Source organism: Balaenoptera acutorostrata, chromosome 2 (genome assembly GCF_949987535.1).
Source record: "Balaenoptera acutorostrata chromosome 2, mBalAcu1.1, whole genome shotgun sequence".
In the NCBI taxonomy this organism is placed as follows: Eukaryota; Metazoa; Chordata; class Mammalia; order Artiodactyla; family Balaenopteridae; genus Balaenoptera; species Balaenoptera acutorostrata.
In genome coordinates, this window is record NC_080065.1 from 182,213,798 (window position 1) to 182,233,098 (window position 19,301).

The 19,301-nt window shown below is 57.2% G+C and overlaps 1 protein-coding gene across 1 annotated transcript in view; it reads left to right on the forward strand.

The window, feature by feature from the left end:
• PTPRS (protein tyrosine phosphatase receptor type S) overlaps positions 1-19,301 on the forward strand; it is a 100,760-nt gene that overhangs the window by 22,996 nt on the left and 58,463 nt on the right. Inside the window, exon 2 of the mRNA XM_057540471.1 lies at positions 16,154-16,352. Coding sequence (XP_057396454.1) covers positions 16,262-16,352 — 91 coding nt within the window. The 5' untranslated portion in view covers positions 16,154-16,261. The remainder of the gene's footprint in view (positions 1-16,153; positions 16,353-19,301) is intronic.

The following is a 19,301-nucleotide window of genomic DNA, read 5'->3' on the forward strand; positions in this document are numbered from 1 at the left end:
ACAACGGCAATACTAGTCTCATAATATTGAAAGATACTAATCTTTTGTGGCATTATTTGGTCCCTTGCACCATTATATGTTTAACCAATCCCCTATAGTTGAGCACTTAGGTTGCTTCAAGTCTTTTGCCGTGAGGACTTTCTACAGATGTCATTTCACGGGGATGTGTCTTTCAGATAAGTTCTGAGAGGTGATGTTAGCAGGCCCAAAGGGAAGGTGCAGACACCCCAGCTGCCCATCTCTCTGCATTGAGATGTGGGAGGCATGGACGCAAAGATTCACAGGCATTGGTCGAGACTGAGAAATAAAATGGAACCAACCTAAGTGTCCATCAACAGGGGATTGTAATAGCTGGGCACAGCCTTGTAATGGAAGATTATACACAGCAGGTGGAAAGAGTCTAGGGATGTGTATGCACACTGTAGATACAGTGTCTTGTGAAAGGACACAAGTTGGGAAATGATACAGACAAGATGGTACAATTTCACGGAAGAAAAAGAAAAACATTCTGTTTTCTGGTGTTACCTTTGGTCTGTAACTGCTTGGGAAAGATATGCAAAGATTGACACAAACCAGCAACAGGTTGCTTCTAGGGGCAGATAAGAGGGACTCTCCATTCCACAAAGGTTTGCATCTGCTGTGTGCCAGCTGCTTCCTGCCTTCAACAGGAGGAATTTGAAAGAACAAATCTCCTGCCCTCTTGCAGCTAGCACTCCAGCTGGGGAGCTTGAGAATAAACAAAGCACAGGGGGGGAAAAAAAAAATCAAACGTCAGAGAGTGGTATGTTGCTCTAGGGGGAAAAAAAAATTTAGAGAAGGGGACTGGGGAGGGCCCAGAGTGGGAGGCAAAATTTTAAAGAGGGCATTCCAGAAGACCTCACTGCAGAAGTGACACTTGAACAGAGGTGGTGAAGGAGGGAGCCATGTGGGTTTCAGGGGGAAGAGTGTTCCCAGCAGAGGAACAGAGAATGCAAAGGCCTGGAGGTGACATCTCCCAGGACAATTGCTGAGCCCAAACCACTGTCCTCACCCAAACCTGTACCTCTTCCATCACGACTCCCAAATGAGCACGGCTTGCTGGGGGCCGCTGCTGGGGAATAACTAATAATTGATCATAATAACTGATACATCTGGGAACCAGTGGTCCATCCTTGTGCTTCCACGAGGCAGCCAGCCCCCACCCACGTGTGGGCTGCAAAATCACAGATGGGCTAGGTTCAAGATGCCACAAACTCCAGGACTGGCTGACCTCCAGTCAGGCAGGAGGAGGGGAAGCCAAGGCCTGAATGAGTGGTGTGGGGAGAGAAGTTGAGAACCCAGCCTGGGTTCAAGTCCTAGTTCTGTTCTAGTGGTGAGAATATGGACCCAACCTCTGGGCCTCAGTTTTCCCAACTGAAAAATGGGGAGAATAATAACACCAATCTTTGAGGTGATTCAGTGAGCGGCTTCATGGAGGCCTGGCCCGTGGGAAGAGCCAGGAATAGGAGCTAGTGTGCTCGTTGAGCACCTACTGTGTGCCCAGCTTGGTTTGGAGCACTTTGCCCCATACTAGGTCTTTTTTTTTAAATAAATTTATTTATTTTATTTCATTTATTTTTGCTGCATTGGGTCTTCGTTGCTGTGTGCAGACTTTCTCTAGTTGTGGCAAACAGGAGCTACTCTTCGTTGTGGTGCGCGGGCTTCTCAGTGCCGTGGCTTCTCTTATTGTGCAGCACGGGTTCTAGGTGCGCAGGCTTCAGTAGTTGTGGCATGTGGGCTCAGTAGTTGTAGCTCACAGGCTCTAGAGCGCAGGCTCAGTAGTTGTGGCACACAGGCTTCGTTGCTCCGCGGCATGTGGGATCTTCCTGGACCAGGGATCGAACCCGTGTCCCCTGCATTGGCAGGATTCTTAACCACTGCGCCACCAGGGAAGTCCCTCCCATACTAGGTCTTAATGAGCGTTCTGAGGTCTTGGGAGAGGAGGGGTTGGGTACAGGTCCCAAACCCTGTCCAAAGATGTCACCTTCCCCTGGTCACCCAGGACTTGAGAGCTTGGGGAGCTGCCCAGAGAGGTTGTGCCTGCAACTGAGCTCACAGAACAAGTCTGGGCGAAGCAGGGAACCTAGCTCTGCTGTCCCATCCCCCTCAGCAGCCCCCGGTCCCTCAGGCTTCTCACCTATGGGATGGGACTTGGCCCAAGGTTCCTATTCCCACTTCTTCCTTTCAGTCCAGTGCCACTTAGATTTCCTCTCCCAGTTCCCCTTTTCTTTCACATCTTAGATATCACCACCTACCAGAAGCCTGCCCCGCCCCCATGCCAGATGCATTCCCCATCTCACGTCTGGTTTTGAACTGCCAGAGACCCTGTCTGCCTCCCCTACAGCCTATGAACTTCCTGACGCCAGGCCAAAGCTGCCTGGGTCATCCTGTGTCCCTAGTGCTCAGCCTGGTATACAGCAGGTGCTCTATAAATGCAGGTGTGTGCGTGAAAGAATTGTTACTGAAGTGTGATAATCGTTCATGCCTCAATGTGTGCATTCCTCAAATGACATCCCCCCACCTTACCCCTCTAATCCCATCTCCCTCTCTTTCCCTAGAACTTAGTGTGTTCATTCCCACCACAGGACCTTTGCATGTGCTGTGTCCTCTGCTCAGAATTCCCTCCCCACCCCTATCTTTGCATGGCTACGCCATCTGTCACTCTCCCTCCCTAGAAGAGAAGCCCTGGGAGGTTGTCTGTCCTGGTTCCTGCTGTGTCCCCAAAACTCAGGATAGGGCCAGGCACAGGATAGATGCTGAGGTTTCAGCAGTGACCAAGACTGGATCCCACCCTCACAAGGGAAGTCAGTCAGGAGCTGCATGAAGCCCTGTCTTGGGGACCTCTCTGGCCAGTGCCTCAGTTTCCCTGATCTTCAAAGGCCTTGAACCCACAAAAATCAGCCCCAGGCACTGAAAACCCAATCATCCTCTGCACAGGTGGGGACACAGAGGCCCTGAGAGGGGCACGGACTTGCTCAGGGCTACATAGCCCCCTGGGAACAGAGCTGGGAAGAGAACCTAGGCCTCCTGCCTCCTGTGGGCCATGAATTCTAAAGTGGGGGACCTGCCCCCAGGATGAGGCTGTTTTGGGGTGACCTGTGGAGGAGGCGTCCGACAGCACCAAGCTACACAGACCAGCAGCAACTCCGCTTTTGGTCCATAACAAGTCAAGGGGAAAGTCTCAGTCCAGTGCAGGGTGATTTTTAAAACCAACACCTGCCAATCTCTCTATAACCAAATCCCATTGGGCTGCTGGCCTTAGCAACAGTATCCAGAGAAAATGGAAGAATTCGGTACATAGTTTCATTGTAATAATTTTTCTGGTGACTTTCAAGGCTCCGCAGTTACAGCCTTGCATTATAGAGTTAGTTTCTAAAGTAAATTAGTTTAAGAGAACTGCGTGAGCCAGTTGAATGAAAGATTTAATGAGGGTTATTGGGATGTGGCAGAAGTAGGGAACAGGCGGGGAGGATTTGGGGGGAATGCCACACATGTCCTCACTGGGGACCTGGCGAGCGCAGAGGCATTTACAGAGAGAATGCGGCCAGATCCATTAAAGCGGCCACAGCTGGTCCAAGGTGGGAGATGGGGGGCTTGGCGGGGGCCCAGCCTGGAGGGACCGTGCCTGGCAAGGGCACTACCCCTCCGCCCCCTGCCTCTGGCTGAGTCAGCACGTTGGCGCCTGGCTGCAGAGCGGAGTCTGGCTGTGCTTGGAGCAGCTTTTTACAAATTTCTGCCCTTGGGGCTGGAGCAGCAGCCCCCAGAGGGTACCTGGGACGGACGACCCAGGTTCAATTCCCAGCTTTGTGGACTTGTGGCTGCAGATGGTGCCTGCCAACCTCTGCCCTGTCCTGCAGATCAGCCCCTCCAGACTTCACAAGGCCTCTTAGCCATTAGTTTGTTCTTTCATTTATTTATTTATAATATTTATTTATTTATTTGGCTCTGCTGGGTCTTAGTTACGGCACGCAGGATCTTTAGTTGCGGCATGCGGGATCTAGTTCCCTGACCAGGGATCGAACCCAGGCCCCCTGCTTTGGGAGCGTGGAGTCTTAATCACTGGACCACCAGGGAAGTCCCTCTTTCATTCATTTAGAAAGCATTTATTGAGTACCTACTGTACACCAGGCCCTGGGACCAGCAATGGCCGAAACCGACCCGGCCCTGCCCTCCGGGCTCCCACCTCCTCCATCAGAGCTGTCCACAGAACTTTCTGCGCTGATAGAAATATGCGATGTCTGTGCCAATACTGTGGCCACGAGCCACACCGGAAACACAGCATGTGTGACTGAGAAACTGGATTTTGAATTTTGTTTATTTCGTTTTACTTTAGTCGCATGCGGCTAGTGGTTCCTTATTGGACATCACAGATCTGGACAGTAAACAAGAAATAGATAATTTCAGATGAAAATAAGTGCTAAAAAGGAAAAAAAGCTAGAGAAAGGATGTGTGATAAAGGCTGATGGAGGTGGTACTTGAGCCGGGGTGATCAGCTTCTCTGAGGAGGCAATGTTTGAGGGAGACCTGAATGGCGAGAAGGAAACAACCATGAAAATGTGGGGGAAGGATGTTCTAGTCAGAGGGGAACCAGCATGTGCAAAGGCCCTGGGGCAGGACCATGCCTGGGGAGTTGGAGGAACAGAGAGGAGGCCTGTGTGTCTGGAGCAGGGTGAGCGAGGGGGAGAGAGGGAGGAGGGGAGGGCAGGGAGGGGACTGGGTAGGTCATGCAGGGCCTTGTGGGCAGTGGGGAGGACATGGGCTTTTACCTGGAAGGAGGTGGGGGCCCTGGAGGGCTGTGGGCAGAGGAGGGATGGGAGCTGACTCAGGTGCTCACAGGCACCCTCTTGCTGCTGTGGGGAGGACAGATTGTGGGGAGTAAAGGCCGGAGCTGGGGGACCAAGGCAGAGGTGACTGTACTGGTCCAGGTGGGCACTAATGGGGGCTGGACAGGGTGGGAAGGGCATCTGGAGAGAGATGAAGAAACTCAGGAAAAATTTAGGAGGGAAACTTGAGAGTATTTCCAGACTGGCAGCATGAAGGAAGAAGAGAAATCAGGGTCAGCCCCCAGCTTCTAGGCTGAGCCTCTGTAAGGATGGAGCTGCCATCAGCTGAGCAGGGGAGGACAGAGGGAAGAGCAGGTTTGCTGGATCCAGCTGCACCTGAAAGCATCCTGGATTTGTCCAGAAGGAGAGGGTGGTAGCTGGGCCTGGGGGAACCAGAAGGTGAAAAAGGCACATGAAGAGCTGGTGTGTGCCTGGGGCGGGCTATGTGCCTGCTGCGATGTGGCTGGCAGGCAGACACGGCGCCAGGGCCAAGATGTGAGTATGGGCGAGGCAGGCACTGGGCTGGTCCCCACATGCTTGCTGCTCCGGGGCATGAATGCTGAGCTGGGTAGGAAGGGGCCCCGTTGGGCAACCTGGGGCCCGGGAGCCCTGGAGCCCGAGAAAGGAGGAAGCTGCCCAACCAGTTTCTCTCTTGCTCCCAAAACCAAGGGTGTGGAGTTTGGTGGTTGCCCCTAAATGAAATTTTCAGGAATTTTGGTCCCAAATGTGACGTCAGGGAAGGGATTGGGAGTGGAGCGTCCTGCCCAGGGTGTCCAGGGTGCAGCTTTACCTGGGGCTGCCACATCTGGGCAGGTTTCAAAGGCTTGTGACCATCCCAGTGGAATGACCCTTTGCTTGTAAACGATGGGTCACAGCTTCATCTGAGGACATGTCTCTCTGCTGTTCATACTACAGATCAAGTGAGGTCCCCGTAAACTCTGTGGGCTGGACCCTGGCAAATGGTTTCATACTGGTGATCTCTGTGCACCCATTTAAACACATCGGAGAAAGATTGGAAGGAGGCTGTCAGCCTTGGCCTTTGTACTTGCTGTTCCTCCTGCTTGAAACTCTGTTTCCCTAGGAGTTTGTCTGTCTGATTCGCTCAATTCATCCAGGTGTTCTGAGAGGTCCCCCCAGACCCCTCCACGCTTCTAGGGCCTTACAGGTCATTTTATTTTCTTTTTCATACCTCTCAGTACTTCCAGCCTTATGTTATTGACAATGTTTGTTTCTCTGTGGATGTCTGTCTCTCCTGCTTATCTTGAGCCCTGGGAGAATGGGGCCGGGGGTGGGGGGGAGCGGTGCGTGTGCGGTGCTTGTCATCCCACTGCTGTGTCCTCAGTGGGCCGACACACAGTAGGTGCTCAATAAGTGTTTCCGGAAAGAATGAATGAAAATGACCACATGCTAACAGATTGTCTCCAGGAGAGGGGTGGATTGTGGGCCATTTTTATTTTCTTCTTTATGCTGATTTTCCCCAATTTTCTGCTACACACGCCTATTTTATAATTAGAAGAAAAGTTATTTTGAAAAAAATTATCCCCCCAAATGTCCCAGCTGCAGGAGCTGACGTGATCTAGCCCCATGCTCCATCCCAAGGACAGCTGCCTCCTGGGTGTATACAGAGGACGTAGCAACTGAACGTTTGTGGGCTCCCGGGGTCAGCCCTCGGGGGCACTGGGTGGGCAAAACAGTCAGGGAGGGCTTCCCGGAGGTGGCAGCCCTAACCTTCAAGGGGCTCAGGCCAGAGTTGTCAAGGTGCTCATCTTGAGTCCCCTCTTTAACTCGCACCCTACAACCAGTCCTTTAGAAAATTTCCTTGCCTCTGCCTTCATAATCTATCCAGAATGTACATGCTTCCCGCACGCCCCCCCTTCTCTGCCTCCACCTGATCAGTCCCCTCATTGCTTGCCTGAACCTGTGCAGTCACCTCTGCCCTGGTACCCCGGCTCCCCCCACCCCCAGTCTGTCCTCCTCTGCCCACAGCCCTCCAGGGCTCCCACCTCCCTCGGGGTAGACTAAGGCCCTGCAAGACCTGCCCCTGTCCCTTCCCTGCCCTCCCCTCCTCCACTCTGCTCCAGCCACTCGGGCCTCTTTACTGTCCTCCACCATGCCAGGCGCAGTCCTGCCCCAAGGCCTTTGCACGTGCTGTGCCCGCTGACTGGATCACTCCTCCCAAACATCCATACTTCCTTCAGGTCTTACTCATGTCACCTCCCCACTCCCTGACCCTCCCTTTTAGCACTGCATCCCACCCCATGCGTCCTCTCTTCCCCCGCTTTGTTCATCTTCATAGCGATTCTGCACGAGCCCTTTGCCTGGGCATCAGCCTGCAAAGCACCTACTATGCTTCTGGGGGCGTTTTCTGAGGGCCCACTGTGTGTCTTGCCATGCTGGGGGATGTTCTGCCACTCAGTTTCACCCCCACGTTGACCCAGAGCACCTCCTGTGTGCTTCCCACATGGTGCTGTGGGGCCAGGGGTCCCACCTCCATGAAGCACCAACTGTGGGCCTCCCAGGGTTAGGGCTGTGGGGGGGAGGGGAGATGTTGGAGCATCTCATGTTTAGCAGCACCTACTGTGTGCTCCATGTAGAAGGGGCAGGTGGAGAGTCTGCACGCGGACATTCACAGAGCACTTACTCTGTGCTTGGTGCTTTGAGGACCCCAGTGCACGCCTCCCCAGTGCCAGGGGAGGTGGGATTATATGCTCTATTTTGCAAAGTGAGGGACTGAGGCGCAGGACTGGAAAGGGCAGATCACCCAGGGGAGGGTGCATTTGGTGCTGGGGAGAGATGGGGAGTGGACCTGCCAAGGCAGCCATAGCAGGGCGTGGATGGGCCACCTTGGGAAGTGAGTCGTCCCTGTCCCTATCTGGGGTGCCTCGGGGCTCAAGCAGCTGCCTGGGTGCCGCCCATCAAAGCCCATGTTCTTTGTCCCACTTCTAGAGGCTGGGGCCTGTCTGTCTCCAGCACTGCTGTTTCCTCCTGGGCTTTAAATTTATAGTGATTTGTCATTTTCTGGCTCCAGGCCTCTGTAGCATTGTGGGTAAGGACGCTTAGCCTCTGGACCCGAACATTGGTTCGAATCGCTGCTCTTCCTGACCTTGGTAATTTCTCTCTATTCCTCCCTAACCCCTTTGGTTAATGGGGCTGATTGACGGTGGGGTGATGTGAGCCGTCACAGGGCTTGGAATATACTAAGATCTCAGTACACGTAGGCTATGGGAGTCGTCCAGAGCACTAATGGTGGAACTGATCCCAATTCGCCAGGAATGGGATCAGTTGGGGGAACGCCTCCCACCCCGCCCCGGCGGCTGCCCTTGGGTCTCCGTCAGGGTCCCTACCCCTCCCTGACGCTTCCCCCCCAGCTCCCAGGACCCGCTGGGGCTCGGCGTTCCCGGCCTCTCCCTTGGAGTTTTCAAACCCGCACCGGGCAGCAGCGCCGGCCAGGATTGGCTGCCTGGGTGGGGACGCCCCTTCTCCCCCCCCCCACCCCCGCTCGGGATCGGGTGTCTCTGGCCTGGCACGGTGGCCCCATCTGTTTCCAATCTGGCCCTGCGCTCTCCGCCCCCTCCTCAGGGTTGTGGCTAAGGTTGAGGCCTCTGCCACGGTGTCCCCGTTCATTCCCCCCCCCCCCCAGACCCCAACTGGACTCCCAGCAGGAGAGAAGCCTCTTTGTGCCTTTGCCCCTCCCCCACCCTGTAGATTTCTGTGTTTGTAGGGGGCGCGGCCTCTGCCATCCAACCCAGGCTGGGAGGGGATCTTCTGCCCCTTCTTCGACCTCCTGTATTTGGGTGTGTTTGGGGAGCCCTCTGCCGCCCTGTCCAGCATCCAGCCCTTTCATCCGTTGCCATGGCCACGATCAGCGCCTGGAAGGGAAGGGGGAGCAGGGTAGGGGATCCCTCTGGCATCAGGCTTCCAAAGGTAGGGTCCTGAGCTGTGCCACTGGGGGCACCCCCTCATGTTTGTGCACATTGCGGGGGACACAGTGACCTCCTTGGAGGCCTCCTCGACACAGGACCCCCATGCACGTAGGATTTCAGTGCCCGCTGATCTGGGTCCCGACTGGTCCCCCGCCCTACTTCCGGCCGGGCCCCGCCCGAGGCTCGCTCTGGGGCCCCCTCCCCGGGCCCACCCCCTGGCCGCCCCGCCCCTGGCCCCGCCCCGCCCCGCCCCCAGGCCGAGCTCGCTGCGCCTCGGCGTCTCCGAGTTCTCGCTGCGCTCCGGGCGGACCCTGGGTAGGGCTGCAGCGGGCCCGGCCGAGGCAGCGCGGGGCCCGGGCCCCGATTTCTGAGCCGTAGGGTGAGTGCGTCGGTACCCCCTTCCACCTCGAGGCCCAGTCTGCACTGGCCTTTGTCCGTCTCCTAGCCCCCCACCCCGGGTTCCCCCCATACCCCCGCCCCGCGCGGCCTGGCCCAGCTGCCCTCCAGGGATAGCTCGAGCCCGCCGCTGCCTGGCGCGCCGCCCCCCTCGTTCAGGCCGGTCGCTCTCGTACTTTGGAAAACTCCAGACCGTTATGCTCTGTGGGGTCCCCTCCCCCGCCTGGCCCCCAGCCCGACCTCTTCCCCCACCTCCTGGGGGCGGAGCCAGGCTGGGGCAGCCTTCGCTGCCAGCCGTGAGGGGGGGCGGTACTCTGATAGCGGGTGGGTGCTTTGGCATCCTTCCTTCCGCTGGGGACCCGCTCCGCGGAGGAGGTGGCAGGACTGCTGGGCTGGGGGTGGGGGGTTAGTGGCTGCGATCCCTGCTCTTAGCCACTCCCCAAAACTCACAGAAAGTTTTCCTCTCTCAGTTTGTCCCTGTGCCCCTCAGGCTTATGGACTCCAGGTCGATGCTCTGCCTAGTCGGGGCTTTAATAAACTGAGGGGTTGGGCAGGCATATCAGCTCCCACCGTCCCACTTTCCATACCTGTCTCCAAGCTCCATGCCTCTGAACCCCCCATTATTGCCTGGAGAATCCTGCTTCCCAAGATTCCTACTCAGTCCTGGGTGACCTTAGAGGGGCTTCCTGTGACTCCTGGGCTGACCCTCCTTGAGCCTCACCTCCATCCCTTAAGGCTTGAGCAGACATCCCCCCCCCCCCAACCAAGAGCAGATGTAAACTGCACCTGGACGCCATGTCTACGTTGGCCTCTGCTGCCTGTGGCGGCTCCTTCTGGCCTCAGTTTCCCTCTCTGAAATGGAGATGACTACAGGAATGGTATGGGTAAAGTGTCAAGTGGGGCCAGGCATGTAGTAGGTGTCTAATAAGTGCATGTTCCTAGAGTGGGGAGAAGACTCCCATCCTGGAGGATGATGGGTCTATGACAGGAGCAGAGCTGGGATGGGAGACACTGGCGCTGAGGGAGCCCAGAGGGGACCCTGGTCCCTCCTGTGGCGTCCAGGAGGGCTTCCTAGAGGAGGTGCCAGCTCAGCCGAGACCTGAGGATGAGCGTGAAGGCTGAGGTTTGATGGAGAACGAGGAAGGGTGCGCTGGGTGGAAGGAACAGCGTGCACATATATCCTTGTGTGAGCCAGAAGGCAGTGAGTAGGGACACCCATAGGGCAAACAGGGCAGTCGGGGTGCAACATGATGGAGTCGGCAGTTCTGGAGGCTGAGGTTAAGAATCTAGATTTCAGTGGATTTTGATGGAAGCCATGGAAGGTTTTAGAGCAGAGGAGGGGCAGAGTCGAACACAGCTACTTCCAGCCCCAGGGTTGGGGGGGGTCAAGACTGGGCAGAGGAGGGGTCCCAGGGCTGGGGGAAGAGCCCAGTCTCAACCTGGGGTGGGTAGGTCTGCAGCTACGGCTTGAAGGATGAGTTGACAGGTGGGCCCCCTGGAAGGAGGACCTGTATTGAGAAAGGACCAGAGGTGGACCGGTGCATTCTGAGAACTGTGGTGACCTGTGGGAAGAAGCAGCAGGGCAAGCCCAGGATGCTGAGCAGAGGCGCTGGGGAGCCCTGGCAGGTGTGAGCAGCAGGGCAGGGGTGCACCCAGATCTTGGTGTTTCAGGCTCCTCCATGAAGCTGGCGTGGGGGACATGCTGGCAGGGGCCATCCTGGCAGGCTGGGCACCCAGGGAGCGTGGACTCTGGGCTTGATTGAGAGCTGGTCTCTGGCCTCAAATCTTCACCCAGCCCAGCCCCTCCACGCTGCGTGACCCTCCATGTGCAGCTAGCCCTCTCTGAGCCTCAATTTCCTCTGCTGTCAAACAGAAGGAAGCACGGGGAACATTTAAGAGGGCTGGGCACGTGGAGGGGGGCACACAGCTGGTGTTACCCATTACTGCCTCTGGGGCTGGGCCTGGCTCCCCAGCTGCCCTGCCCATCCGCTCCTGGTGGTGGGGACCCTTGGGGACAGCACTCAATACAAATCGATAGTCAACTAAAGGCAGATCCCTCAGCCCTGGTCCTAGCCCATTCCAGGAAGGTGGCAGGGCCAGTCCCACCCAGCTACATCCTGAGCCCGTTGCCTGGTGGGGGGACACTGAGGCCCCAGGAGGGAGAGGGGCTTGACCAGAGCCCCTTGGAGCCCACCAGGGGCTACAGAGCTAGAGCTTGGACCCTGTCTCACACTTCAGGGACACAGCAACCCAGGGAGGCTGGATGCCGGGGTCCTGCCCTCCAGGGGCTCTGAGGCCCTGGGAAAAGGGGTTCCAGGCAGCAGGAAAGTCCCCTGGCCCTGAAGGGCGGCTTTGGGGCTGGAGAGGTGTGGGGCGTGGGTGTGAGGGCGGAGACATTGTGTGTCCCTAGGGGGCTTTTCCTTCAGCCCCGCTGCCAGTGTCACCCACCTCTCCTTCCCCTGGCCCCGGGAAGTCCCTGAGAGTCAGGGTTGTGCACGTGAGCCCCTAGACCCCCAGGACAGACCAGACCCTCAGGCAGGGCAGGGAGAGGCAGCCCAGAGTCCTCAGGCCCTGGGACACCCGGCCCCATACGAGTGACACGGGGCCTATTTGCTGCCCAGTCCTGGGTCACAATCACCCTTTTATGCTCCCTGCTTGGCGTGGGCACACAGAGCTGGCTCCAGGATCACGTGACCTTCACCCCGGCACCTGACTGGAATGGGTGCCCACTCACCCCCTGTGAGCGAGGGCTGGGAGCCCCCAGAGGCCATCCAGCAGGCCGCACCGGGCCCAGAGAGGGTCGTCCACTTTCCTGAGGTCACACAGTGGCCAGGGAAGGACACAGTCCTGTGTAAACGTGGGCTCTGGAACCAAGGCCCCACCCAGCTGGGGGTCCTTGACAGTCCCCGCTCCTTTGTGAACCTCAGTTTCTTCATCTGTGCAAGACAGGCGCCCACCTCTGCCCGGCTGTTGGGAACAGATGGTGGGCAGCTCTGCGCCTGGCACAGAGGTGGGCAGGGACCCTTCCGGGGCCCTGGGTTCCAGGTCCAGAGGCCGCTCCCTTCACTCCTCCCCATCCCCTGACCAGCCTCATTTCCCGCCCAAGTTATTTCCTGTGACCCCCATGGGTGGCTGTTCCCTTCTTAACGGCCACGTTCATCCTCCAAGAACTTGGGGGTTGCCGCGTCGTGCAGCTCTGAGGCACCTACCTCAGTTTCCCTTTCTCAGCAGTGGGGAGGCTGATGGCTCAGGCTGCTTTACTGCAAGACCCGTCAGGAGGCTTGGCGTGGTGCCAACCCGGCCACATCCCCTCCTGCTCAGAGCTGCCTAGGGTTCCTTGCTCTGTGGGTTCAGTGTGTGGCCACCGCTCTGCCCTAATCTCTCCCCATCTCCCTGCTAGGACCGCTCAGTGTAGCTACTTGTCCTTCCTCATGCTGTTCCTTCTGTGGAGACACCCACCCCCATTCCCATTCATCCTTTAATTCTCAGTCAAGTCATAATATTAACATTAAATCTGGAGGCAGAGAGGTCCAGGCAGAGGGTACCAACCCGTGCAAAGGCCCTGGGGCAGGACCGTGCCTGGCATGTGGGAGGAACAGCCAGAAGACCCATTGGCTGGAGCAGAGTGAGCGAGGGGGAGAGAGGGAGGAGGGGAGGGCAGGGAGGGGACAGAGCATGTCGTGCAGGACCTTGTGGGCATCAGGGAGGGCTTGGACTTTTACCACCAAAGGAGGAGGGATGGGACCTGACTCGGGTGCTAATAGGTGCCCTCTGGCATTGAGGGGAAGACAGATGGGGTGGGGGGTGGCATGGCAGGAGATGACTCCATTGGTCCAGGTGAGCAATGAGGGGGCTGGACCGGGTAGAGGCAGAAGAAGGGGTAAGAAGTAGACAGTCTCAGCCTAGATTTTGGAGACAGAGCTGACAGAATTTGCTTATATTCTCCCCCAACCCCTTGCAGGGGACCCTACCCCCGGGTCTTGCAGGAAGCCGGAAGAGGTGGGAGGGTCTGGGGTTTTGCCATGGCAAGTTCCTCCACGGAGAATGGGGGCCTAAGAGACCCAGGAACTTTTTTTTTTTTTTGGCTGTACCTCACGGCATGTGGGATCTTACTTAGTTCCCTGACCAAGGATTGAGCCCACGCCCCCTGCATTGGAAGCGCAGAGTCTTGACCACTGGACCGATAGGGAAGTCCCAGCCCTGGAACTTTTAACCTTCTGTGTTCTGTCTGATCCTTTCCACCCTGAATTTGTCCCACGCCTCCCACCCCCATTCCCGCTCCAGGCCTTGAAAGCCCCCAGTGCCGTGTACTCCCCCGCCCCAGCAGGCTGGAATGACCTCTCTGGGGGAGTTGGGAGCGGATGGCTGGGCCCCGCCTGTGCCTGGATCAGCCCCATCCTGCCCTGTAATTGGGAAGGCGGGGCTGCAGGCGTCAGGGGGTAATTAGGGGCCTCCCTTTCTAGAGGGTGGCTGCCCCTGGCTCCAATGGTGCATAGGGGGCGGGGGAGGCGTCGTGGCCAGGGCCCTTCATGCAGGTGACCCCTGCCCATGCCAGCTGGCATCGGAGGTGAGGAGACTAGAGCAGGGAGGTCACCCGCCCCCCCCGCCCCGGGGTGGTGGGTTTGAGCCCCTCCGTGTTAAAATTCTACCTCGGTTTCCCCAGATGCACTGTGCGGGCCTGGGCAGCCGATCCAAGTGGTCTGGGCCAGAGCCGAGCCCCCTCCCCACATGTGGCCAAGCTGATGTGCATCTGTGGTCGGGGCCAGCTGCTGTGGTCACCCTGGCCCCAGCTGGCCATGGGCCATTTCCCCAGCTGGGACCTTCACCGTCCTCATCAGCCACTTTTGCTCTTAAAGGGCCCGTGGTTGGGTCCCAGTGTGTATCTGTGGTCTGACTGTGCGCCTGCCTGTCTATGCACGTGCATATGGATGCGGGGGATCTGACGTTACGTGTCAGTGTGCATATTGTCTGGCTGGGTGCAAGTTTGCTCTGCTGACTGCCCATCTCTGTAGCCCCACTGCGTGCCTGCATCCGAGTCTGTGAGCTGTGTGGTTTTTACCTGCCATGCCCTGTGGAGCTGCAACATGCCTCTGTGTTCATGCTTGCCTGTAGCCCAACCGTGTATGTGTATTGCCTGCCAGACCGTGACCCTGTGTGTATATCTCATCTGGCTGTGTGTCTCTGGTCTTGGCATGTACCTGTGTGTCTCTGACCTGACTGCTTGTGGTCTGACTGTGTATATGTATTGTCTGCCCCATTGTAACCCTTTGTCTGTATCTTGTCTGATTCTGTGTGTCTGGGGTCTGATTTTGTGCCTGTCCATGTTTGTGGTCTGTGTGTCAGTTTTATTGGCCTGACTACACATGTGGACCCATCTCTGTTGCCTGACTGTACAAATACATCTGTGACTATGTCTGGTCTCCCTGTCTGTCTGTGGTCTGACCGTGTGTCTGGGTCTGTCTGTGGCCTATGTGCAAGCATCCTCCTTTTCTGTCTGGTCTGACTGTCCGTGGTCTGACTGTGTGCCCGCTGAGCGCCCCTATCCCCACCCTCCTCCTTCTCCACTCTCCACCCTGGGCCATGACCCGGCCACCACCAGCCCACCCTTCCCCTGGGGCCACTCTGGGGCTGGGCGTGGTGACCACAGCTGGATATTTTGGGAGCCAGAATCACAGGGGCTGCCCCATGATTACGTGGCACCCGTCCCCGTGGCCATGGTGCGGACCCGCCTGGGGCATGGCCTGGGGTGGGTGTATGAGGTTGACCCGGCCACGAGGGCCTCATCCTTGGGCCTCTTCCTGCCCCCGCTTCCACCCTGGCCCTGGCGAGAGTGGAGAGGGGGCCGTCCTAGGGTTTGGCCCCTGAGAAGGACCCTTCTGCTCTAGAGGAGTTTGGATTCTCACCGCAGAAACAGACGCTGGGTGATGAACATTCTCACTTGATTTGCAGACTGGGGTAAATGCTGTGAAGGATGATCTCCGTCATTTCTGAAGCCGTGGGATGTGGAATAGGGGGTGGGAGCTGACCTGCCAGGGGCAGGGAGGGCTTCCAGAGGAAGTGACAGTGGAGCTGAGACCTGTCACGCGGTAGTGGGGGGACAGCATTTCCAGCAGAGAGCGCAGCAGGGTGGGACTGAGCTGGGACTGTGTGGCTGCACCTCCCATGAGAGGGGGGACGAGACCAGTAGGAGCAGCTTCCTGTGGGGCTGACGGGAGCCATGGGAGGTGTTAGAGCAGGGCAGGGACGGGCAGGTGTGTTTGGGGGTACGGTCCGTCTGGTGGCCGAACGGGCAGATCTGTAGGGACGTTCAGCAGTGTTAGCTGGAGCCTCTTCCTTCGGGTGGGCGGCGCAGCCTGCGAGGGGGGAGAAATTAGATGTTCAGAGCGCTTTCTAGCGGGGGTGCTCAGTCCTGGTTTGGGGCTCAGCCTGGGGTCAGGGGCTCAGCCAGGGGTAGGGGCTGTCTCAGTCTGTTCTGGCTGCTATAACAGAATGCCATAGACTGGGTGGCTTCTAAGCAACACACATCTCTCACGGTTCTGGAGGCCAGAAGTCCAAGATCAAGGCACTGGCAGAATTGGTGTCTGGTGAGAACCTGCTTCCTGATTCACAGACGACCATCTTCTTGCTATGTCCTCACATGGTGGCGGGGAGCGAGGGAGTTCTCCGGGTCTCTTTATAAGGGCACTAATCCCATTCATAAGGGCTCCACCACATGACCTAATCACCTCCCAAAGGCCCCTAAGACCATCACACTGAGGGTTAGGTTTCAACATAATAGTTTTGGGGGGACACAACATTCAGTTCATCGTGGGGGCTCAGTGCTTTCTTTCTGCCCCATCGTTGCCCGCTGATCATCCCCCATTGTCCTGTAACCCTCGCCCTCGCATCCCGTGACTCTCGTCTGCCCCTCTGTGATCCTCCTGCTGCTTCCCCCATGAAGGCCCCCTGGATTCCCCTGCTGCCCTCTCACGGCCCCTCTTTTTGTCTCTGCAGACGCTGCCCCGACTGACGCTTGGCTTGAGGCCTCTCTGTGAGGGACCGTGGGGGGGGGCCATCCCCCCTCCAGGGCCGGAGGTTGGAGGTTGCAGGTCACGGCCGAGCATGGCGCCTGCCTGGGGCCATGGTGTGGCATCTGTGGTTGGTCCCATGGGCCTCCTCGTGGTCCTGCTGGTCGGAGGCTGTGCCACAGAAGGTAAGTGCGGGCGTCTTGAGTTTGCATGTGCACGTGTGAACACGTGTCCCCCCCCCCACCCCCGGGGCGGGTGGGGAGGGCGCTGGTTTTGCCGTGCAGAGCCTCTGTGCTCTGTGAACGAGGCCGAGTAGAATGCTTGCTGTGCACTGGGTCCTGAGAGGTGCAGAGGTGAATAACAAGAATGGTATGAAAAAGCAGTCATAGTGAAAGTGATGACAGTGTCTGTTTGCCCAGCGTTGAATCAGCACCAAGCCCAATGCTAAATGCAGGCTTTACCTGCTTCATCTCCCTCCACCTCACAGAACCCAGCATGCTAGTTTCATTACCATCCCCATTTTTCCATGAGAGAAACCAAAGCTCAGAGGGGACTGGGGCTTACTTGAAGTCACTCCTGAGGTAGCCACAGAGTTTTCCTTCCCTTGCCACAGGTAGAAACACCAGCACCCAGTTGGTAGACACACAGGCAATCAAACCTTCCCAGGCGGAGCCAGGGGAGGCTTCTTGGGAGAGAGGGCATTGGAGCTGGGGTTTTGTGGGTGTATAGGAGTTTGCCAATAGAAAGGGCATTACTGGTGAAGGTGTTAGCACACAGAAAGGCCTGGAGGTGAAGAAAGAGGTTGGTGTAGTTTGGGGATGGGCAAGGCTGTGCTTCTGGCAGTAACGTGGAGAGGATGAGAGTCAGTCCTAGTCCTAATGCCACGGTCTATCCCACCACGAGGGGCCTAGAGGAGGTGTCATTAGGCTGATGGGGACACAAAGGCTCAGGTCAGCAGGGAAAGAAACTGGGATCTGCTGTTAGGCTGGGTTTGAATCCTGACTTCGCTGCTAACCTGCTGTGTGACCTTGGGCTAGAGATTCAGCCTCGCTCAGCGGCCGTTTCTACCTTGACAGAATGAAACTCAGCATCATCCATCTCCCAGCATTCCTGGGACAAGGACACACGATAAGCCCCTGCATGCTGCTTGCACACAGTAGGCCCACAACCCCGGGTTACCACGAGCGTGATAATTATTGCCCCTGGGTGAGAACACCAGAGACATACACACCTGCCTCATCCATCCGTGCTTTTTCTCGTTTTTATATTATTTTGTAGTAAATGCCTAACACATTCAGATCAGCCACCACCACCTGATGAGATGGAGGCTATTCTCCCCATCCCCATTGTACAGATGGGGAAACTGAGGCACAGTGAGGTTACGTTTTACAGCCAGGAATCGGCCAGTCTGCCTGGCGCCAGAGCCCGGGTTGCTACCCATCACCCCACACAGCCAGGCGTGCCTGGGCTGTGATCCATCTGGTCACCTCCCAGGGCCTGTATCTTCTCTGCTCTATTCCTTGCAGTGGGAATAGTGGGCCGAGGGCTGAGCATTTTTAGTTTTTCATTCATTCACTTAGCGCAGGGTTTCCCCTGCCCTCGGCACTGCTGACGTCGGGGCCAGAGCATTCTTGGGCATTGGGGGGCCGTCCTGGGCACTGGGGGGTGCGGAGTAGCATCCCTGGCCCCATCCCCTGAATGGCACCCCCACGTGACAACCACTGATTTAACTTACACTAGTGGAATAAATCATATATTTACGACTTTGACATCTTGCTCCAGTGATAATTAACCAGCCTTGGGCAGGATGCTGAGATCATTCCCATTGACAGGTGAGGAAACTGAGGCTGCAAAGTGGCCATTATGAGGAGGGGGTAGAGATCACAGAGTTTGGAGGCTATCCTGTCCTGAGTTCGAATCCTCGCTCTATCGTGTGACCATGGGTGGGGCTGTGCTCTCATTCACTCAGTGGGTTTTTCATAAGCACCTACTGTGCGCCAGGCACTGGTTTAGACCTGGGAGACAAAACAGATATCCCACCCCCTTTTGGAGCTGATAATCTTGAGGGAGAGACACCGAGTGTGCTGGATGGTGGACGTGCCCAGGAGCAAGATAAACAGGAAGGGAGATGAGAGCATGAGTGGAGGTTTAGGGGCTGCATTTTAAATGGGTGGGAGGGCATCAGGGAAGGTCACACCAAGGAGATGACATCTGAGCAGAGACCTAAAGGAGCTGAGGAGTGCACCCCATGCATGTCTAGGGGGAAGGTGTCCTGGGCAGAAGGCATAGCCTGTGCAAAGGTCCTGGGGCAGCACCATGCCTGGTGTGTTGGAGGAACAGTGAGGAGGCCTGTGTGTCTGGAGCATAGTGAGCGAGGGGGAGAGAGGGAGGAGGGGAGGGCAGGGAGGGGACGAGGCAGGTTGTGCAGGGCCTTGTGGGCAGCAGAGAGGACGTGGCTTGTACCCCAGGGAGGTGGGAGCCCTGGAGGGCTGTGGGCAGAGGAGGGGCAGGTCCTGACTGAGGTGCTCACAGGTGCCCTCTGGCTGCTGAGGGAGGACAGACTTGGGGCGGGGGAGGACAGGATGGGGGGATGCCAGGGCAGAGGAGACTGCAGTGGTCCAGGTGAGCCGTGAGGGAGTGTGACCCAGGCCATCAGCACTGGGCATGTAGCCGGGGTTAGCTCCGTGGATGCTCCCTCAGTGAGCCCTGGAATTCTTTTTTTTTTTTTGGCTGCACTGCGTGTAGCATGTGGGATCTTAGTTCCCTGACCAGGGATCGAACCCGTGCCCCCTGGCAGTGGAAGTGCGGAGTCCTAACCACTGGACCGCCAGGGAATTCCCCTGGAATTGTTACTACTGTATCCCTTTAGGTATTGGTAGCGGCCTAGACTCAAACCCAGGTCTCCGTCTCCAAAGCTGGGGCATCTTGACCCCAGGAGGTGGTCTGTTTAGCAGGAACCCTGTCATCTGGGGGCCAGCAGAGGGGCTGTGGGCACCGTGATTGGCACTGCCAGCTTCAAGGAGTAGCCCAGGTCCTCAGGAAACCATTCGGGTGGGGGCTGTCAGGTGGTAGAGAGCCCGGGTAGACAGCTGAAGTGTCCACCATCCAGCACCAAGAGGAGTGATTTCTGCCCT